This window comes from Amblyraja radiata, chromosome 5 (assembly GCF_010909765.2).
Source record: "Amblyraja radiata isolate CabotCenter1 chromosome 5, sAmbRad1.1.pri, whole genome shotgun sequence".
Classification (NCBI taxonomy): Eukaryota; Metazoa; Chordata; class Chondrichthyes; order Rajiformes; family Rajidae; genus Amblyraja; species Amblyraja radiata.
In genome coordinates this window covers 44,206,884-44,230,604 of record NC_045960.1, presented here as the reverse complement: position 1 = coordinate 44,230,604, position 23,721 = coordinate 44,206,884, and the positions used below count along the sequence as shown (strand labels likewise).

At 43.0% G+C, this 23,721-nt stretch overlaps 1 protein-coding gene across 1 annotated transcript in view; it reads left to right on the top strand.

Moving 5' to 3' along the window:
• Positions 1-23,721, top strand: part of nt5dc1 (5'-nucleotidase domain containing 1) — a 492,890-nt gene that overhangs the window by 444,407 nt on the left and 24,762 nt on the right. The window contains exons 10-11 of the mRNA XM_033021127.1: positions 10,338-10,502; positions 17,702-17,870. Coding sequence (XP_032877018.1) covers positions 10,338-10,502; positions 17,702-17,870 — 334 coding nt within the window. The remainder of the gene's footprint in view (positions 1-10,337; positions 10,503-17,701; positions 17,871-23,721) is intronic.

The window sequence follows — 23,721 nt, the reverse complement described above, 5'->3', positions numbered from 1 at the left end:
GAGTCACGTGAGTGACTACGTGAAGATTTCAAAGCTCTGTGATTTCATGCCGTGGAAACGAGTCCATGCATCACATCTGCCTTAATGACTGTAGGAGGAATTGTGTCAACATATTTTAGACATGAATCCGACATTGAAATCCATGAATTGATTAACACAAATTATAGCCCCTATTTATGGGGTAATTAAATTACAGAACTTAAATTGTTTCTGCAAATGTTCCAGGTTTAATGACTGGTTTATGATAAAATAGTTGGAATGTTTTTTCCCCTGACCATCCTGCTGCCTTGAGGATTTGGTCCATTGGTACATCCAACTGCATAGCTGCCGATGTAGCTGCAGCCCTGGTGGAATGAGATTTAAAATATTAGTATCCACCCCAGCCTGTGTTAGAACCTGTTTCAGCCATCTTGAGATGGTCTGGACCGACATTTTTTTTTGTGTGGTTGCTTATGGCTGACTAAAAGTGCCTTCTCATTGCCTCTGATGATTTTCGTTTTCTCCATATATAACGACAAATGTTTGACTATACAGAGACGATCATCTGTTAGGTAAGACCTAAATTCGATATTGAGGCCCGCTGATCCCTGTCTGTTCTGTTTCACTAATTCATAAATATGAAACGTAATGTTTTCAGATGAAGAAGTCATGTTGTCCAGTTTTAATTTATGTAATGACTGTACCCTTTGTGCCGTGACCAATGCCATTAGCATGACTGTTTTTAATGTCAGTCTATGTAGGGACAGAGCTGTTGCTGGAGACCAATTCCTGAGCATCTTCAGGACAATACTCACATCCCATATTTGGGAGTACCTGGTTCTTGGGGGATTAGTATTAAAAATTCCCCTCATAAGTTTTGTTACCAGTTGGTGAGGTCCAACAGAGTGACGCTCTGTTCCTTGCCATAGATAAGTCGATAAGGCACTTCTGGCGCAGTTGATGGCACTATAACTGAGCCCTCATCATAATGGAGGCCTGCCAGGTATTCCAGAACAGACGGGATGTTCATATCTCTGTAGGTGATGCTGTTTTTGTTACAATACATCTCCCACTTCCTGATATAGACCAGATACTGTTTTTTGGTGGACTGTCTGTGGCCCGCCGAAATCATGTTCACTGTTCGGTCCGTCAGTCCCAGCTGTAGTAGAGGTATTTTTAAACTCTACAAATTAATAAATTCAAATAGTTATGGCATGGGTGGCTATCCCTTGTTACGGGATGAACCAACAAGTCTGGTCTATTCGGGATGGTGATACATGGTTCTAATACCATGTTCATTATCACTGGGAACCATGGTTGAGTAGGCCAATCGGGTACTACCAAAATACCAGATGCAGAGTCCTGCTGTATTTACCTTAATACCCGACTGATGAGGCAGAAAGGAGGGAATGCATAAATAAACAATTTCCCCCCCAATGCAGCGAAAATGCATTTGTCGCCGCTGCCCCAGGGTCTGGTTCCCATGAAACATAATTTGATAACTGGTGATTAAGCCTGGATGCGAATAGATCGATATCTGGTGTTCCATATCGTGCTGTAATATCAGCAAATACTTTTTATTCAACATCCATTCGGTGTTTTCATTAAATTTGCGTGACCTGGTGTCTGCCACTAAATTTAGTTTACCTGGTAGGTAAGTAGCTGATATCCAAATATCTCTCTGGATACACCACTGCCAAATTGTATTAGCCAGATTGTCACATGATGTCGATTTGTTTCCACCCATGTGGTTGATATATGCTACCACGGTGGTATTGTCAATCTGTAGTCTAACATGCTGGTGATATGACCCAGTACAATATGACTTTAGGCCATAGAATGCACCCAACATTTCCAGGTAGTTTATGCCCAGTGTGAGTAATAATGATGCCTCCTGAGCAGTCCATCTACCTCCACAGCTGGAGATGGAATTGGTGACACCCCAACCAAGTGCACTGGCATCAGTTTGTAGCACCATAGAAGGGTTGCTGATAATGATTGGATTGAAACAAAGCCAAATGTTATCTATCCACCATTTTAGTTCCATTATAGCTTTGATTGGTAGCTTCATTGGTCTGTCAAAATGACCAGCATTGATTTTGAGTGCTTGTATTTTTGCTCTCTGTAAATTTTGGTAATGTAAAGGTCCAAATTGTGTGGCTGGAAAAGCAGCCACCATTTTGCCAATTACTTTTGCTACCAATCTGATGGACGGTTACTGATGTCAATGAGGTTATTGCAAGCCTCTATTAAGTCTATAGCCTTTCCCTTTGGCAAAGTCACCGACATGTGAACTGAGTCAATGGTGAACCCCAAAAGGCGTTAATTTTGATTTAGCTGGATGGATAATAAACCCCAGTTTTTCAAATAATTGTTTTGTGGCTGGTACAGTTTGTTTGGCCAATTCCAAAGTTTTGCCCACAATAAGTATGTCATCTAGATATGCCATGACCATGTGTTTTCGTTTCCGTAGAAACGCTAGGGCTGGTTTCAAAATTTTAGTGAACAGCCTGAGGGCTGATGTTAAGCCATTTGGCAGCGCTCTATATTGCCAAAGCTGTCCCATCCAGTTGAATTTTAAGTAACATCTGTGGTCACCTCGTATAGGCACTGAATAGTAAGCATTTTTTAATCGATGCTAGCCATGAAGTAACCTTTGGAAATCAATTGTTTAGCAGTAACAAAGGTTTCCATTTTAAAATGAATATATTGTACAAATGTATTCAATTTGGTCAGATCTATGATGATGCGACAACCACCATCTTTTTTGATTTTGGTAAAGATATTGGACACGAATTCTAGCGGTTCATGTTGGGATTTTTCAATTACCCCTTTTGCGTAAGGCTGCTCCAGTTCAGCCTGCGCTTCTGATTTTTCTTTACCGGAAAGTACGAACATTCGGTTCGGTATATGTTGAACTGGAGGGCTGTACTTGTGTATAATTCTATTGTATATCCCTGGATACTGCTTAAATATAAGTATCGGTAGTTAACATACTCCATGCATCCAGAAAGGAGAGTAATCTCCCCCCCCCCCAACCTACATGCTCCCTGCAATTTGTAGGGAACCAGACCCACCTACCTCCATAGTTACCAGTGGCAGGTTTACTTCTTTTTGTAAATCCTTCGTTGATGTTGAGGCGTCGGTGTCTGGGTTTGTGGTTTGGTTGATGTTGGAGGTTTGCGTATCTTCCAAGAAGGCCGGTCTGGGCCATGGCCTAAGAAAGACTCATGTTTGGTGTACCGGACCTTCGAGCTTTCACCAGTCGGTCTTGTTCTACTGGTGGGTGCGTAAGGGTGCTGTCTATGGCCGTGTGTTGCAAAGCAGTGCCAGTGCATCCTGTTGGTCCTGTGACATGTCCTTCTCATCCACTGTGCGGGTGAAAGCTGTTATCCCCGCTGTTTAGGAGTTTCCATATACAATTATTTACTACAGGAAACATTCCGGGATATACAGTTACCTCAGGTGTCCTCCAGGTTTTGGCCAGTCTGGTCTGGCTGTATGAAGTTGGACACCATGTCCAGTAGATTTTCACGTTCCTGCCCCCCCTGCACACTTGATTTCTGTTCTGCAAACCCCTCTTCAGGATCAGCCCAGAACTGACCCCCAGTACTCCCCTCTGACGAGGGAGAAGCACTGTGCAGCCCTACAAGAGGTGCTGCTGTGGGTTTTACATAGAGCCCACAGTGACTCGACTCCATCTCCCGGAGCCTGTCACGTTGGAGCAAATGCTCCACACACCGCTCCATCCGGCTCCAGCGCTCACGGTCGCTGGCCGCCCGCGGCTGCTCAAAGTCGGACTCCTCTGAGTCCACGACTTTGATGGTTTTTTGTCTTGCCTTACCGCCCGGCCGCGGAGTGGATCCGGCCGGTGCGGAGGCGACATCGGGCACAGCTGATCCCATTATAGGTGATTCAAGTGCCGCTGGCCGCTGCTAGCCCACCAGCTTTGTCGCAGCCCGTTGGTTTCTCCACCTGTAATCAGCATGGGAAAACACAAAAAGACCGCAGCTCTTACCTGCAGGTCCAGGTTTAAACTGTCGCTACGGGGGATCGTCGTTCCACCCCGCCTCCTGCCGTTTCCGACTTGTCAAAAGTCGACGGCCCCATCTGAATAGTCTCCCGCCCGGCCGTGGTGTTCTGGCCGGCGCGGGACCAAAAGTCGGCACAGCTGATCCCTTACGGGGCTTGTGCCTTCAGCTGCTGCTGGCTCCCGCAACTTCGCGGTCCTCCCCAGCCAGCTTCACTCGCAGCACTTGTGGACACTATTTTGTCCAGCTTCCCCCCCTGTGTAAAAACAGCGCGGGGACAAAAACTACCGCAGAGTAAGTCAATTACCTGCAGGTCGCGGTTTCAAACTTACCGCTGCGGGGGAACGCTCCACCCCGCCTGTCGTTTCGCAAGCATGAAAGCGATATGACGCATGCGTCCTGACGGGGTTCTTCACGTAGTCACTCACGTGACTCCAAAGTAAAATAGAGTCAAGGGCAATCAAAATTGAGGAAACACAACTTGAATGGACCAATTCAAAGCATGCTTTTCTGCGTAAAGACCGAGACTCAGCTGATCGGGATGTTTCTGGTTGTGTCATCTTAAACTGTTGTATTGGTATCATATCCGTCACCATACCAATCTTTTCCCCCCATAACTCTGGAAGGGTGTCTATGTTCTCTACTATGCCCCTCCATTGCCAACTTTGCTTTCATTGATCAAGGCCCCACCTCGAGAATTCCAACCTTAAACCTATTCAATTCAGTGACTCCTTCTTCTGTAAGATTACCCTTCAAGCATATGATTTTGTCCATACATGTACACTTCTTCTTATCGAGTCCACATCACAAGATTAGAAATTGTTCAGCCAGGGCTGAACACACTTCTCGGCATCTGCACAATGGTGTCTGCCTTGCGCTTCTTGTGCTTCTTGTGCGTGGTGGTGGAAAGATTGGTGAAAACAGGGCCGCGATGTGAACGCTCTTTCCTTGACCCCACATGTATACTTAAGAGCAGCAACAATTAGCTAATGAACAGGAATTGGAATCTCAATAAATATCTCCTCATTAAATCTAGGAGAGCTGAAGCTGATTCTGGTATTTCCCCAAAGATATGTTGAGATCAATCAACGCAGACTGTTACATCTGGAAAGTTGGGGCCTGTATAGTTTCAGCTAGTTCAGTGAATAAACTCCCTAAATCATTGTGGAACCTTCCAATGTTGTATAACAGGAAGAAAGTCTGTTTCTCATTTTTTTAAATAACCGGTCACAACAAAACTTTCTTTTGTTCATAGAAAGTATTAAGCTCACACTAGTAGGAAAAAAATCAGTTTTAAATTAAAGACTCTTTTTTTAGCTGATTACAACTTTTCCAAAATCTCCAAGAAGCAGCATTCTGGAAAACATCCAAATAAATAGGAACCCAAGCATTCAAGATCATCAGAAGATTTAGTATAATCTTGCTTCTTCCTCTATTATTGACCTTCTGGTAGATAAATCTATCTGTCTGACAACTGCTTGTGTATTTTTACTATACTTGCACGGGTCCTGAAACCTACTGTGCAACTTTCACTCACTGATATCTGTGGGTGATTTATGTAAAAGAGGAGTGAAGATCTGGCAGAGGCAGAATGTTGAGGTCCTTTTATCCATAGGTTATAAATTATGGGTTGGCACAGTGGCACAGCAGTAGAGGTGTAGACTTACACCACCAAAGACCCAGATCCGATCCTGACTACAGGTGCTGTCTGTACAGAGTTCTCCCTCTGACCGCATGCCGTTTTCTCCGAGTGGTCCGGTTTCCTCCCACATTCCAATGCAGGTTTGTAGGTTAATAGGCTTCTGTAAATTGTTCTTGATGTGTAGTGTCGAGCCAGTGTAAGGGTGATCGTTGGTCCATGCGGGCCGTAGGGTCTGATTCCCTGCTGCATTTCAAAAAAAAAGTTCTACTCTTGAAAACAAATTAAGCAGGACCATGGGGCAAATCATTGTAACTGATCCCAGCTCCCTGGATCACAGGGAACCATTTTAAATTTCCTACAGTGGGTTGAAGAAAGGAAAGGACATGGACACAATAGTTTAAAATGTTTGAAACTGAATCTCAGCCTGTCGATGCTTCTCTGCAGAAGCAGATCAAAATGATTAAAATTAATCAAAATTATTAATGAAGTCACTTAGCTCAAATGTTAACAGATTTCCAGCCTATATTATTCTGGGGTCAGATTTCTTAGGGCTTTGGGAATCTGGCATTTGAAGGAGATGAGAAACCCCAAATAAAATGTCTTTGAATTTCACGGGTCAAAGAAGGATCAGAGGATGAAGAGGGATAAAGAACCATGATTTCTAATATTAAGTGGGAAGGCTGTGAAGAGGTGAGAATGTGATGGAGAGATTGATGTGGAATTATGGCACAGAAGGAACAAATTTATTTCACTTTCCCATCATGCAAACTAATCTGCTTCCCCATTGACATTCTGATCTCCATTCCAGACCACCACCATGAACAAGACCCATATGCTCTTCCATACTATAGCCTTCTCCATTGCCACTGCTCCCAGACACATTTTCGAGTCATTGTGCCTGTAACTCTGCTGCAAACAAGATTTTAATTGTAGTTGTACCTTCACTGTATAAATGCTGCAGTGCAGCTGGAGTCAACTTGATTGGGCTTGCGTTGTTCTCAGATCCCACCCATGATCTTACTATTGGCCCATATTACTCATCAGCCCACATTCTACCTGCACTCTGATATCCATCATTATCCACATATTCTCCCTCCTCTCCTAAATGCACCCTCCCATCATGGGCTTCCTACTTGACAAAATGAAATAAAATTGGAAACAACTCAGCACATTTAAAGCAGCATCTGTAGAACGGGACTAGTTATAGTTTTAGCTTGAATATTGTTTGCCCAAACTGATAAAGACTCGTCAATCTAAAATGTTAAGTGTTTCTCTTTCTACAGATGCAGCCTGGCCTGTTGAAGGTTCCCAGCATTTTCTGTTTTTGCTTCTGATTTCCAGCATCTGTAGATTTTCTTTGTGATTCCACTTGTTCGCCCATCAGTATAGCTGGCTGTTACTTACTTTGCCATATTTCTAGATTTTTCCGTTGTTTTCCCACATCACCTGACATATCATATGGTGTACAGACAACAGTTCCAGCTTCATACCAAATAGTGATCATGACACAGGCATTTAGTTAGGAGAACCCAATTTCACAGACGATTGTAAATAATTTGGGGAACTAAAGGAAACTCCAATGGGGGTGGTAGAATGACTTATAAAATTTAGGTGGAATTCAACAGCAATTATTCTGCAATTAGACCTTTATGGTTAAGGATGTGATGATCATACTTAGAACAAACCTAGACTATGTGGAAGACAGGAGGAATATGAGGATTGCGGTCCAAATGCCATTTATAGTACTCTCATAAAGAAAGTTAATGAAATGGGTTATATCAGTGATTCCCAACCTGGGGCCATATGGCAATGGCAAATTTCAGGGGGGCCACAGAAAAATTTGAGGATTTAGGGGGCCACAGGTTCAATGAAGGGGGCCATTTTTTCCCCGCTAATAATGTCGGGGGGGCCACAGAAAAATTAAAGAGCCCAAGGGGGCCATGAGCTAAAAAAGGTTGGGAACCACTGGGTTATATGATTTTTTAAAATGGAATGTAATCACCAAGATATAATGGTGAAGCTATACAATTTTGCAGTAAAACCTTATGAAATGCCTTCATGCACTGTTTTCATGCAGTGTTGGAATGATATAGAGTCTGCCGAGATAGTGAAGAGCTGATTCACTGGAATGCTCCTTTGTCTGGGATTGAACACAAGAGGTTTGAAACAAAGGGCAAATAAAACTGGTCACTGATCTTTCATCAGAAATGTCATCAAGCTGAAACACTGACTCAGTTTTTTTTCTCCCCATAAATAGATACATAAAATCATAGATACATAGACAATAGGTGCAGGAGTAGGCCATTCGGCCCTTCGAGCCTGCACCGCCATTCAATATGATCTTAATAATAATAATAATAATAAATTTTATTTAATGGGCGCCTTTCAGACATCTCAAGGACACCTTACATAGTAATCGGAATAACATATAATCGGAATATAACAAGTAATAAAGACATCACAGAGACACAAATTAAAAACAGAATTCAATCCAAAAACAGAAAATCAAAAACACAGTGTGAAGAGAGAGCAGCGGCAGCCAAAGCGCGCCAGCGTCCACTCTCTCTTCACGGCAGCCATCTTGGACACAGACCTACAGGACTACAATTAGACACAAAACAAAACAAAAAATGGCTGATCATCCGCAATCAGTACCCCATTTCTGCCTTCTCCCCATATCCCTTGACTCTGCTATCTTTCAGAGCTCTATCTAACTCTTGAAAGCTTCTGAGGCAGAGAATTCCACAGATTCACAATACTCCAGGTGTGGTCTCACTAGGGCTCTGTACAACTGCAGAAGGAACTCTTTGCTCCTATATACAACTTCTCATGTTATGAAGGCCAACATGCCAATAGCTTTTTTCATTGATTGCTGTACCTGCATGCTTACCTTCAGTGACTGATGAACAAGGACACCCAGATCTCGTTGTACTTTCCCTTTTCCTAATTTGACACCATTCAGATAATAATCTGCCTAGCTGTTCTTGCCACCAAAGTGGATAACCTCACATTTATCCACATTAAACTGCATCTGCCATGCATTTGCCCACTCGCCCAACCTGTCCAAGTCACCCTGCATCCTCATAGCATCCTCCTCACAGTTCACACTGCCACCAAGCTTTGTGTCATCTGCAAATTTGCTAATGTTATTTTTAATCCCTTCATTTAAATCATTAATGTATATTGTAAATAGCTGCGGTCCCAGCACTGAGCCTTGCGGTACCCCACTAGTCACTGCCTTCCATTCTGAAAGGGACCCGTTAATCCCTCCTCTTTGTTTCCTGTCTGTCAACCAATTTTCTATCCATGTCAGTACCCTACCCCCAATACCATGTGCTTTAATTTTGTCCACTAATCTCCTATGTGGGACCTTATCAAAGGCTTTCTGAAAGCCAAGGTACACTACATCCACTGGCTCTCTCTTATCCATTTTCCTAGTTACATCCTCAAAAAATTCCAGAAGATTAGTCAAGCATGATTTCCCCTTCGTAAATCCATGCTGACTTGGACCGATTCTGCTGAGCATTTTCTATTTTATTGCAGTTTTCCAGTATATGGTAATGTAATTGTAGCCTATGCTAACACTACACTAGATGAAGAGCACTTCATATACCTTAGAAAGCACAATGATAATATCTTCTTGATCGGTGCTTTTGACACCCCAATTCATGCCTCTTTTATTATTGTGCTGATGTTGGTCTGTTTATGCTCATGTGAACACATTGGGACATTAAATAAGTCATCCGAGATGTTCTTCTTCTTCTTCTTCTTCCTCTTCTTCTTCTTCTTCTTCATGCCTATGGCGTGCACAGCCTCTAGTTGTAGGACAACTTGTTCTATTTGATCTTATTTGATTGTGCACGCCAGGTTGATTGCATTCGTCGAAACAGGGCAGACCACGTGTAGGTTGCAAATCCGAGATGTTAATGCCTGGTTAATGCAATTTATTTGTTTTTCATGCACAATGGTATGAATGCTGTGAGTATGTTTGGTTGAGTTTGAATGCTCACCCTTTTGAAATGCAGAATGGCTTTGGTTAAAACGTTTAGGTAACTGTTGTCTTCATAAAGTAACTACAAACTGACTTTGCTAACTGAAAGATTTTATTTTTGCCATTTCCAATGCTACATAAAACACTTTCAATTCAAAAGTTCTAAAAAGTTTCTTTAACTCCATTAAATGTATTTAATTGCAATGCCTTCTGAGTTAATTTGGACAGTATCAAGAAAATCAGAAAATAACAAATGAATGTAAAAAAAATGCTATATTCACTTATTTGATTAGCTCATAATAAAATGTAATATTAACTGCAACTTAGCTGGTATAATGAATTATATTTGTTGACAAAGCTTAATGTACACCTGCAGAAAATCTTGTAAGAATACAGATTTTTTATTTAACTACAAATTATGTAAATGTGAAACACTCAGCAGATCTGGCAGCATCTGTCAAAAGAGAAACAGAGTCAGAATGATAATTGAAGGACCATATAAATTATCTTATTGGAAACCCATTGAAAATAGTTTCTAATGGATGGTGTAATTGTATGCATTGAATTATTATATTGAAAATAAGCCTAGTTTTTCTGTCTTCTCTTTACATTTTACATTATAAAAGTCATTAATATTCATCTCTGATCTTAATCTTATGAGAGGCCAAAGTGATATCTGGTATTCAATCCACAGGTTGTTTACTTTGGTGACAGTATGCGCTCAGATATATTTCCAGCCCACAGCTACAACAACTGTGAAACAGTCCTCGTGCTGGAAGAGCTGGAAGTTGAAGCTAGCCAACAAGTTACAATGGACAGACAGGACTCCGAGCCACTGGAGAAAAAAGGAAAATATGAAGTGAGTATTCAAAGCAACTTGAACACAACTGGTTTGGTCAGAAGCAAGGGGAGTTGTAGTTTACATCTGAAAATCACAATATGTATTTTCTAGTCCGCAGCAAAGGACTGCAACTCTCAATAACCTTGAAGAAATGCTATTATCCTGTGCTTAAAGAATATAAGACCCTGATGTACTTTGAGTTCAGAGAGGTCCTTCTGAGATATTCTGCCATCCAGTTTTCTCTGCATGTCTGGATAGCACAATGGCACAGCTAGTAGACCTGCTGCCTTACAGTGCCAGTGACCTGGTTTCAATATTGACCTCGGATGCTGTCTGTGTGGAGTTTGCATATTCTCCCTGTTACTGCTTGAGCTTCCTCCGGGTACTTCAGTTTTCTTCCACATCCCAAAAGACATGCAGGTTTGTAGATTAATTGGCTTCTGTAAAATGCTTTGTGTGCGTGGAGGATGGCTAAGAAAGTGGGAAAACATTTAATTAATATAAACGGATGATCGATAGACGGTGCGCTGAAGGGCCTGTTTCCATGCTGTATCTCCAAACTAAACTAAAATGACACTAAACTAAATGTACGTCAAAAGAAAATTAAGCAGTGCCACCATGCTGAAATGTGATAGCTAGAAACAGTGATGTCATCAAAGTTGTTGATCAGCCAATCAAATTGAAAATTCTCATGGATGGCAAATCAGGTAGTGAAAAACGCTAACTTCATGAACTTTTTGGAGATAATACAGGAAGTAAAATAAAAATTGGAGCATACATAGGAGGTGGAAACATAATGTGGAAACTGAAATATTAAGAATCTTTAAATACTACATTATTTTAAGTCAGTAGAATTTGCAAATGCTTTTCTGAAGAAATGACATTCCACACACGTAAAATTACTTTTTTTCAGGATCAGAGGGGTTTTTTCAACAGTAATCTGGACTTGGTGAGTTGTTACAAAACCCTGTTGCATGTTATTCAACAGGATCTAAGCATTTTCAGTTTTTTTTAACAGCGAGAATAGAATACTAAAATTTGACATTTTTGTCATTCACTAAACAGATGCAACCTATCGACAAGCAGAGTATCACTGGCACGTCCACTGGAAATTTCTTTTTTTATGGTTTAAGCTAGAATTTAGAATTACGCTAGAATTTAGAAGATTGAGGGGGGATCTTATAGAAACTTACAAAATGTTTAAGGGGTTGGACAGGCTAGATGCAGGAAGATTGTTCCCGATGTTGGGGAAGTCCAGAACAAAGGGTCATAGTTTAAGTATAAGGGGGAAGTCTTTTAGGACCGAGATGAGAAAAACATTTTTCACACAGAGAGTGGTGAATCTGTGGAATTCTCTGCCACAGACGGTAGTTGAGGCCAGTTCATTGGCTATATTTAAGAGGGAGTTAGATGTGGCCCTTGTGGCTAAAGGGGTCAGGGGGTATGGAGAGAAGGCAGGTACAGAATACTGAGTTGGATGATCAGCCATGATCATATTGAATGGCGGTGCAGGCTCGAAGGGCTGAATGGCCTACTCCTGCACCTATTTTCTATGTTTCTATTGTAGGAGACTGTTCAGATAATCGAGTTTTGACGAGGATATATCAGGTATATCTGAGGACATTGTCAGAAATTAGAGAGGAAATTGCACGAGCCCTGGTTGAAATTTACGAGTTGTCTTTAAATACAGGAGAGATGCCAGAAGACTGGAGGGTGGCTAATGTTGAGCTTCTATTCAAGAAGGGCTGCAAGAAAAATGCTGGGAACTATAGGCCAGTGAGCTTAACATCTGTAGTTGGAAAGTTACTAGAGGGTGTTCTGAGGGATAGGATATACAGGCATTTAGATGGACAAAGGCTCATTAGGGATAGTCAGCGTGGGTTTGTACGTGAGCGGTCGTGTCTCACAAATCTGATTGAGTTTTTTGAAGACGTGACCAAAAAAGTCGATGAGGGCAAAATTGTAGATGGTGTATACATGGATTTCAGTAAGGTATTCGACAAGGTTCCACATAGCAGGCTGCTCTGGAAGGTTAGATTGTATGGAAGAGATAGCTGAATGGATAGAAAATTGGCTTCATGAAAGGAAGCAGAGGGTGATAGTGGAAGGTTGCTTCTTGGACTGGAGGCCTGTGACTAGTGGTGTGCCTCAGGGTTTGGTGCTGGGCCTGTTACTGTTTCAAGTTCAAGTTCACATTTATTGCCACATGCACCAATTAAGATGCAGTGGAATTTGATTTACCATGCAACTATACAATCCAAAAGACCACAATACACAATAGAATATAACTTGAACATCCACCAGAATGGAATCAACATTCTTCACTGTGGTGGAAGACAATAACGTTCAGTCAGTTCTTCTTTGTTTATCCATGGTCGGGGCCATGAACCCTCCGTAGTCGCCGCTACGGATGGCCGGAAGTACAGGCCCTCTCGACGGGATGATCGAAACTCCGACGTCAGGGCGGTTGAACACAGTTTGTCATCTACATCAATGATTTGGATGAAAACATACATGGCAAGATTAGCAAGTTTGCTGATGATACAAAAGTGGGTGGTTTTGCAGGAACTTGAATAGGAAGATGGTTGTGAAAAATTGCAGCAGGATCTTGATCGATTGGCCAGGTGGGCTGAGGAATGGTTGATGAAATTTAATACAGAGAAATGTTAGGCGTTGCATTTTGGGAAATCTAACATTGGCAGGACCTACACAGTGAACGGTAGGTCTCTGGGGAGTGCAGGTGCATGGTTCCTTGAAGGTAGAGTCACAGGTAGATGAGGTGGTCAAAAAGGCTTTTGGTACATTGGCCTTCATCAGTCATAATATTGAGTATAGAAGTTGTGAGGTCATGTTGCAGTTGTATAAGTCATTGTTGAGACCGCATTTAGAGTATTGTGTTCAGTTCTGAGCACCATGTTATAGGAAAGATGTTGTCAAGCTGGAAAGATAACTGTTAACTGTTGCACAGAAAAGATTTGCGAGGATGTTGCCAGGACTAGAGGGTCTGAGCTATTGGGAGAGGTTGAGTAAGCTGGGACTCTATTCCCTGGAGCGCAGGAGGATGAGGGGTGATCTTACAAGGTGTATAAAATCTTGAGAGGTTTAGATCGGATATCTTTTGCCCAGAGTAGGTGAATCGAGGACCAGAGGACATGGCTTTGAGGTGAAGTGGAAAAGATTTAATCGGAATCTGAGGGGTAACTTTTTCACACAAAGGCTGGTGGGTGTATGGAACTAGCTGCTAGAGGAGGTAGTTGAGGCTGGGACAATCCCAATGTTTAAGAAACAGTTAGAAAGGTACATGAATAGGACAGGTTTGGAGGAATATGGACCAAATGCAGGCAGGTGGGACTAATGTAGCTGAGACATGTTGACCAGCGTGAGCAAATTGGGCCAAAGGGTCTGTTTCCACACTGTATCACTCCATGACTATCTCAGAACATGTCCACTGATCCCATTCCCCCTCACACATTCTCACATATCTAACAACCCCTCCCAAATGTCAATACTCCTTTAACCCACCTACGTCGGGGGGGAGGGGGGGGGGGGGACATTAATTTACAGTAGTTAGTTCAACTTCCAACTGCTCACCTTTGATATGTGGGTGAAAATTTGAGCACCTTGGGTTACAGGGTGACAGGAGACATGCTAATGGGCTACAGGAAGAACATGCAAACTCAACATAGACAGCATTGGAAGTCAGGTAAAAACCTTGGTCACTGAAGTTATGAGAAAGGAGCGCTGACTGTTGCGCTACCATGCCACCCCTTATTTTCTTTGTTTATATATATCTATTCAGTTGTTAGAATTTGCTGTCAGGTTTGCAGACGAATGAGTTTGAGTGCTGATAGCTTAAATGTCACTGTGACCGCAAAATCCAATCCAATATCAGTAACCACATAATCCAAGTAATTTACTTTGGCCATGATGTACAAGTTGTAATTACAAGTTGTAAATACAAATTCGACCAGGTGACCGGCATGGATCCGGCTGCGGCTAAGTGCATCCTGGAAGACAACAAGTGGCTGCTGGAATTAAGTACCAAGCATTGGGTAGAAACGGTGGAAGATAGTGGACTTCAAAGGGGAGTGGTTGGATAAAGCATCCTGCTTGTCTGCTAAATTTTCACTTACTGTAACTGCAAGAAAAATGTTCCCGTTGTTGGGAGAGTTCAGAACCAGGGGTCGCAGTTTAAGAATAATGGGTAGGAGAGTTAGGACTGAGGTGAGGACAAACTTTCTTCACGCAAAGAGTTATGAATCTGTGGAATTCTCCACCACAGAAGGCAGTGCAGGCCAATTCATTGGATGTTTTCAAGAGAGAGTTACATTTAGTTCTTGGGGCTAATGAAATCAAGGGATATGGGGGAAAAAAACAGGAAAGAGGTACTGATTTTAGATGAACGGCCATGATCATATTGAAGGCAGCTGGCTCGAAGGGTCGAATGGCCTATTCCTACATCTATATTCTATGTTTCTATGCTTGAATATATGGCAATAAAACTCGATCACTTGATTTTGAAGCATTCATGCATGGTGGAGGTATAATGTGGTCATAGAGTGATACAGTGTGAAAACAGGCCCTTCGGCGCGACTTGCCCACACCCGCCAACATGTCCCAGCTACGCTACCTGCTTTTGGTCCATACCTCCAAACCTGTCCTATCCATGTAGTTTAACTGTTTCTTAAATGTTGGGATAATCCCTGCCTCAACTACCTCCTCTGGCAGCTTGTTCCATACAACCACCACCCTTTGTGTGGAAAAAGTTACCCCTTAAAAAGTTACCTCTTAAAAATTCTTCTTACAAAAAACATTGAAGTTGTACTTCTACAATGCACTAAAACATGATTTTAATACATCAAATTTCAAAAAGTCGCTACCCTGGGAGGGGGGACACCCCCCTTCCACACCCTCTCCTCACTCGGTTGCTCCACTCCCTCACCGGGTACCCCCAAGGCCAGTGATTAGTGATCGCACAGGCCCCTCCCCACTTTCAAAAACGCTCTGCGGCCCCTGTTTCAGACGGGGAACACTGCCAGATGTGAGCGGGGAACTGAGGTCAGTTGTCCGTGATGTCTGGATCCCAATGCTCAGCGCTTCATGTTTCGGAGTTGACTAATGTTATTGATTTGTAATTAGCCTGATTTGTAATTAGTTGACAAAACCTTAATTTATTAATCCGGAATATCCAGGGGGATGGGATAAGTGTAATATTAAAATGACATGCAAGGTGTCAGGCTGTCTGTCACAACATGCAACCCCGATAACCCATTATTTCCTTCAGTTAAATATTGGGAAGGTAGCACTATTGTCATTTGCCACTCAACTATTATGTTTGTTTACCTCACTGACTATTTCTAAACCCCCCCCCCCCCCCCCCCAAATTCCTTTGACAGGGTGAATAGAAATGTCCCCAATCTCATTGTTTTATTAATTCAACACGTAGATGAACATCCTCAAGGAGTGTAATCAGATGGAAACTGATTCAGATGCGATGTTTAAGAACTTGGTCAAAGAAGGGGCATATTTTAAAGGAGTGACAGATATACCTGCAGGGGAATGTGTGAGGAGGTTATTATTTGTCTTTAGTTTTAGCTTGAACCAGGACATCTGAAGATTCAAAGTTTAATATAGTAATTGTGCTGATACTGACTCTAACCAACCACGTAATGAACATCATCCATTCCAGATGTTTTATTTTTCTGATGCCATTTAAACTTCACTTGGATTTCAATCACTTCAATGTAAAAGTAATTGGGAAAGGGGAGCATTGGAACAAAAATTTGCTCTTGGTACATATTAACTGTAATATAATAATATATGCATGTTTATAGGTGCAATCAAAGATATTTTTTATCATTGTTGTGTTATGAATACCACAGAAAATATTATGTATACTCAAGATCACATTAAATATAATATTATTGCTTAAATATACAGTATGCAGCATATTGCACAATTTCAAGCTGAAAAATGCAAAAGCTCCGTACCAATGGGAGGGGGGACACCCTCCTCCTACACCCTCTCACCCCTCCTCCCCCTCCCCCCTCCCCCCACCCGGTCGCTACGCTCCCTCGGGCTTGGTCTCTCGCAATTTCTCACTCCCAACTCTCACCCAATGTTGGCAGCCCTGTGTATTTCTTTGGAGAATTGATTTTGAGCTTATTTTTATCCCATTGACATAATATCCCAACTGTGGAGGACTGAATTGAAGAAACGGGAAGAATGTACTGGGGATTTATCAGTCTGCTATTACAAATTCTTGAGAGCAGTATGTAAAATGAAATGATTGTTGATTGACAGCCTGAGGGAATGTCTTCATGAACGTAGTGGACTCTAAAGCTTGTCTTTGCACTGCATAAATCTGAGTGTATCATTAAAAAAAAGTCAGAATCTTTCATTTTATTTTAAGGATTCATACTCTGAAAACAACGCACTTACACTCAGGACATATTTAATGAATTAAATAATATAAAAAGTTCTATTTGTTTTTTCAGCACCAGCTGATTCTTCCCAGTGAAATGAATAGCACAGTTGTACTTGCTCCAGATTTACTCTGGCACAGATTCAGCAGGCAGCTTTCTTAGCTCTCAGGATGGGGAATGTTTAGAAGTTCATGCTACTCCTATGGATTCCCGCAGCTGTGATGGTTTGGCTGCTGGCAGATCCAGGCAGGACTGGGCAGAAGGTGTGCCCCAATGTTCCAGGTTGATGACCTTCCCAGTGAGTCGGCCTGCTTCGCTAAAGCAAAACAAAGCTCCAGCGCTTTGAAACCAAAAAGGGAACATTCATCAAATCTCCTGCCAATGTTCCAAAACCAACAACACCAACACATATACTAAATTCCAAGACCTTTTTACTTCCAGGGCTACAAATGCTTTGTTCTTTTATTTAGTTAACTGGAAATAACTTCAAAGCGAGTATATTCATATCTTAGCTATCTGTTGTTCCAAACATTTTTTTTAAATTTCCATGCATTCAGTTTACTGATTAACACAACATGGGAAAAAGGGTCCCAAAACCTAAATGTTGCCCATTCATGATCTCCAAAGATACTGCCTGGCCCGCTGAGTTACTCCAGCACTTTGGTGTCTTTTTTTCTTTAAAATAATATTTCCAGCAAATTATTTTGGTGAAGAGGAAAAGTCAAAATGTTCACAGTTACGCTTTATGAACTTGTCACTCATTCATCCTTTCAACTGTTACCTTGTTGGCAGGGCCCGAGAGACAAGATGTGGCCAGTGGTGTCCGCACGGTGGGGCTCCTATTTTGTGGATCGTGTCACGGGGCTCGAGGGTGAAGGTGAAACCCAGGTGCACACATGGTGCAGCAACAACATTAATACCTACAGCACCATCGCTATTCCCAGCCTCCAAGCTATAGCAGGTAAGAGAGAAAAAAACTGACAGCATGTTATTGTCAATTCTCTATGGGTCAATCTAAGAAATAGAAAAGTACAGAAAACATAATAGGACAAGTTTACACTTACTCCCTTCCTCATCAGGTCAACATCCACCCGAACAGTGGTTACAATATTGTACTAGATATGTCAACAAATTAGAAGAGCATATATGGCTAATACTATAATCAAGGTGGGCAAATCTTTAATCTGCTTATTGACTGGGCAAAATTGGTTGAGTGAACATTGCCATGAAGGCTCATTTATTGAATATCTCAATAGAGAAAGGTTTGCCCTCCCATAGATGCTGCCTGATAGAAATATAGAAAATAGGTGCAGGAGTAGGCAATTCGGCACTTTGAGCCAGCACCACCATTCAATATGATCATGGCTGATCATCCTAAATCAGCACCGTTCCTGCTTTCTCCCCATATCCCTTGATTCTGTTAGCCCTAAGAGCTATATCTAACTCATGATTCATCTTCAAGTATCTCTCACAAAAGGTGTTATTTTAATCCAGATTCCAGCATCTATATTACTTTCTATCTCCTGAAGGTCATTTTAACAACTTTCTTCATGTAAAGACTTTGCACTTAGACCCCCAGCAACCACATAGAAACATAGAAACATAGAAATTAGGTGCAGGAGTAGGCCATTCGGCCCTTCGAGCCTGCACCGCCATTCAATATGATCATGGCTGATCATCCAACTCAGTATCCCGTACCTGCCTTCTCTCCATACCCTCTGATCCCCTTAGCCACAAGGGCCACATCTAACTCCCTCTTAAATATAGCCAATGAACTGGCCTCGACTACCCTCTGTGGCAGGGAGTTCCAGAGATTCACCACTCTCTGTGTGAAAAAAGTTCTTCTCATCTCGGTCTTAAAGGATTTCCCCCTTATCCTTAAGCTGTGACCCCTTGTCCTGGACTTCCCCAACATCGGGAGCAATCTTCCTGCATCTAGCCTGTCCAACCCCTTAAGAATTTTGTAAGTTTCTATAAGATCCCCTCTCAATCTCCTAAATTCTAGAGAGTATAAACCAAGTCTATCCAGTCTTTCTTCATAAGACAGTCCTGACATCCCAGGAATCAGTCTGGTGAACCTTCTCTGCACTCCCTCTATGGCAATAATGTCCTTCCTCAGATTTGGAGACCAAAACTGTACGCAATACTCCAGGTGTGGTCTCACCAAGACCCTGTACAACTGCAGTAGAACCTCCCTGCTCCTATACTCAAATCCTTTTGCTATGAAAGCTAACATACCATTCGCTTTCTTCACTGCCTGCTGCACCTGCATGCCCACTTTCAATGACTGGTGTACCATGACACCCAGGTCTCGCTGCATCTCCCCTTTTCCTAGTCGGCCACCATTTAGATAATAGTCTGCTTTCCTGTTTTTGCCACCAAAATGGATAACCTCACATTTATCCACATTATACTGCATCTGCCAAACATTTGCCCACTCACCCAGCCTATCCAAGTCACCTTGCAGTCTCCTAGCATCCTCCTCACAGCTAACACTGCCCCCCAGCTTCGTGTCATCCGCAAACTTGGAGATATTGCCTTCAATTCCCTCATCCAGATCATTAATATATATTGTAAATAGCTGGGGTCCCAGCACTGAGCCTTGCGGTACCCCACTAGTCACTGCCTGCCATTGTGAAAAGGACCCGTTTACTCCTACTCTTTGCTTCCTGTTTGCCAGCCAGTTCTCTATCCACATCAATACTGAACCCCCAATGCCGTGTGCTTTAAGTTTGTAAACTAATCTCTTATGTGGGACCTTGTCGAAAGCCTTCTGGAAGTCCAGATACACCACATCCACTGGTTCTCCCCTATCCACGCTACTAGTTACATCCTCGAAAAATTCTATAAGATTCGTCAGACATGATTTACCTTTTGTAAATCCATGCTGACTTTGTCCAATGATTTCACCACTTTCCAAATGTGCTGCTATCCCATCTTTAATAACTGACTCTAGCAGTTTCCCCACTACCGATGTTAGACTAACTGGTCTGTAATTCCCCGTTTTCTCTCTCCCTCCCTTCTTAAAAAGTGGGGTTACGTTTGCTACCCGCCAATCCTCAGGAACTACTCCAGAATCTAAAGAGTTTTGAAAGATTATTACTAATGCATCCACTATTTCTGGAGCTACTTCCTTAAGTACTCTGGGATGCAGCCTATCTGGCCCTGGGGATTTATCGGCCTTTAATCCATTTAATTTACCCAACACCACTTCCCGGCTAACCTGGATTTCACTCAATTCCTCCAACTCCTTTGACCCGCGGTCCCCTGCTATTTCCGGCAGATTATTTATGTCTTCCTTAGTGAAGACGGAACCAAAGTAGTTATTCAATTGGTCCGCCATATCCTTGTTCCCCATGATCAACTCACCCGTTTCTGACTGCAAGGGACCTACATTTGTTTTAACTAATCTCTTCCTTTTCACATATCTATAAAAACTTTTGCAGTCAGTTTTTATGTTCCCTGCCAGTTTTCTTTCATAATCTATTTTTCCTTTCCTAATTAAGCCCTTTGTCCTCCTCTGCTGGTCTCTGAATTTCTCCCAGTCCTCCGGTATGCTGCTTTTTCTGGCTAATTTGTACGCATCATCCTTCGCTTTGATACTATCCCTGATTTCCCTTGTTATCCACGGATGCACTACCTTCCCTGATTTATTCTTTTGCCAAACTGGGATGAACAATTTTTGTAGTTCATCCATGCAGTCTTTAAATGTCTTCCATTGCATATCCACCGTCAACCCTTTTAGAATTAATTGCCAGTCAATCTTGGCCAATTCACATCTCATACCCTCAAAGTTACCTTTCTTTAAGTTAAGAACCATTGTTTCTGAATTAACAATGTCACTCTCCATCCTAATGAAGAACTCAACCATATTATGGTCACTCTTGCCCAAGGGGGCACGTACAACAAGACTGCTAACTAACCCTTCCTCATTACTCAATACCCAGTCTAAAATAGCCTGCTCTCTCGTTGGTTCCTCTACATGTTGATTTAGATAACTATCCCGCATACATTCCAAAAAATCCTCTTCCTCAGCACCCCTGCCAATTTGATTCACCCAATCTATATGTAGATTGAAGTCACCCATTATAACGGTTTTGCCTTTGTCGCACGCATTTCTAATTTCCTGTTTGATACCATCTCCAACTTCACTACTACTGTTAGGTGGCCTGTACACAACACCCACCAGCGTTTTCTGCCCCTTAGTGTTTCGCAGCTCTACCCATACCGATTCCACATCCTGCAAACTAATGTCCTTCCTTTCCATTGCGTTAATCTCCTCTCTAATCAGCAACGCTACCCCACCTCCTTTTCCTTTCTCTCTATCCCTCCTGAATATTGAATATCCCTGGATGTTCAGCTCCCAGCCTTGGTCACCCTGGAGCCATGTCTCCGTGATCCCAACTATATCATAGTCATTAATAGCTATCTGCACATTCAACTCATCCACCTTATTACGAATGCTCCTTGCATTGAGACACAAAGCCTTCAGGCTTGTTTTTACAACACTCTTACCCCTTATACAATTTTGTTGAAAAGTGGCCCTTTTTGATTTTTGCCCTGGATTTTCCGGCCTGCCACTTTTACTTTTCACCTTGCTACCTATTGCTTCTACCCTCATTTTACACCCCTCTGTCTCTACGCTCACACATTTAGGAAACCCTTTCCCTTTAACTCCATCCTCCACTAGCCCATTCGACACCCCACCCCCCTTATTCAGTTTAAAACCACCCGTGTAGCAGTGGCAAACCTGGCTGCCAGAATGCTGGTCCCACACCTGTTAAGATGCAATCCGTCCCTTTTGTACAGTTCCCCCTTACCCCAAAACAGATCCCAGTGATCTAAGAATCTAAATCCCTGCCCCGTGCACCAGTTCCTCAGCCACACGTTCAGGTCCCGTATCTCCCTGTTCCTGCTCTCGCCAGCACGAGGAACTGGAAGCAAACCGGAGATAACAACCCTGGAGGTCCTGTTTTTCAGCATTTTTCCGAGCTCTCTAAAGTCACGCTGCAGAATATTCATCCCCTTCTTTCCGACATCGTTTGTGCCGACATGCACTACCACTTCCGGATGTTCACCTTCGCCCTTGAGGATTTTCTGCACTCTGTCCGTGACATCCTGGATCCTGGCACCAGGAAGGCAGCACACCATCCTCGCATCCCGTCTGTTGCCGCAGAAACCCCTGTCCGTACCTCTCACAATGGAGTCCCCTACTACAATGGCGTTGCCTGCCTTAGGCCTTTTTGGTTTTGGCTCAACAGCCCTATTCGCATCACAAGCCAGTCCGCCGCCCAGTGTAAACACCTCTTCTGTCCCGACAGCTTCTAAGTGGGTGAACCTGTTCACAAGAGGTACAACCCCCGGGGAAGTTGGCATTCCATGCTTCCCTCCCGTTCTCACTGTCTCCCACCTTCTCTCTTCCAGTACCTTAGGTGTAACAATCGTACTGTAGGACTTGTCGAGGAACGACTCCGTTTCTCGGACGAACCGGAGGTCATCCACTTGCTTCTCCAGTTCCCCAACACGGCCCTTCAGGAGCTCTACCTGGATGCACTTTTCGCATTTGTAGCAGCTAGAGGCACCAGCGGTGTCCTTGACCTCCCACATACTGCAAGCATCGCACTGAATCAGCTTGCCTGACATCTCCTTCTTTCGTCTCTACCTCTCAAGCGTATTGCGTGGTCTCCTCTCCTCAGCCTCCTCTCCGAAGACTCTCGAGCCAAAGACTCACACTTTTCTCACAGGGCACTTCCCTCACAAGGCCGCTCACTCACTGCCGCTCCCTAAGAGCAGTCTTACTTAAATTGACGGATAAATTGCCTGATTTACCAATTTACAAACCAAATTCCTCAGTTTTCAGCTGTTTTCCCAGCACTGACTCACTTCTCTCCTCCCACTTGGGCTAGAGCCAATCAGTCGTATCTCTTGCTAATCTCCTCCTGCTGCTGCTGCTGTTGTTGTTGCTCCCAAAGCTACAGCAGTTCTGAGTCAAGTCTGCCTGTCCTTGACCTGTACTTAAACTGTTTTCACTTCTCTCCTCCCACTTGGGCTAGAGCCAATCAGTCGTATCTCTTGCTAATCTCCTCCTGCTGCTGCTGCTGTTGTTGTTGCTCCCAAAGCTACAGCAGTTCTGAGTCAAGTCTGCCTGTCCTTGACCTGTACTTAAACTGTTTTCACTTCTCTCCTCCCACTTGGGCTAGAGCCAATCAGTCGTATCTCTTGCTAATCTCCTCCTGCTGCTGCTGCTGTTGTTGTTGCTCCCAAAGCTACAGCAGTTCTGAGTCAAGTCTGCCTGTCCTTGACCTGTACTTAAACTGTTTTCACTTCTCTCCTCCCACTTGGGCTAGAGCCAATCAGTCGTATCTCTTGCTAATCTCCTCCTGCTGCTGCTGCTGTTGTTGTTGCTCCCAAAGCTACAGCAGTTCTGAGTCAAGTCTGCCTGTCCTTGACCTGTACTTAAACTGTTTTCACTTCTCTCCTCCCACTTGGGCTAGAGCCAATCAGTCGTATCTCTTGCTAATCTCCTCCTGCTGCTGCTGCTGTTGTTGTTGCTCCCAAAGCTACAGCAGTTCTGTCCGACGGCTCCATCCCGCACAAGCTGATACAGACCGTCATGGCCAAGCATCATGAGCCGGGCCAAGTGGCAGATCTCATCCTAGACTATTACAACATTTTATTGTATTTCTCATTCATCTGTGGAAAACTGTCCATGAAATATTAAAGGTACACAAAATTGCTGGGGAAACTCAGCGGGTGCAGCAGCATCTATGGAGCGAAGGAAATAGGCGACGTTTCGGGCCGAAACCCTTCTT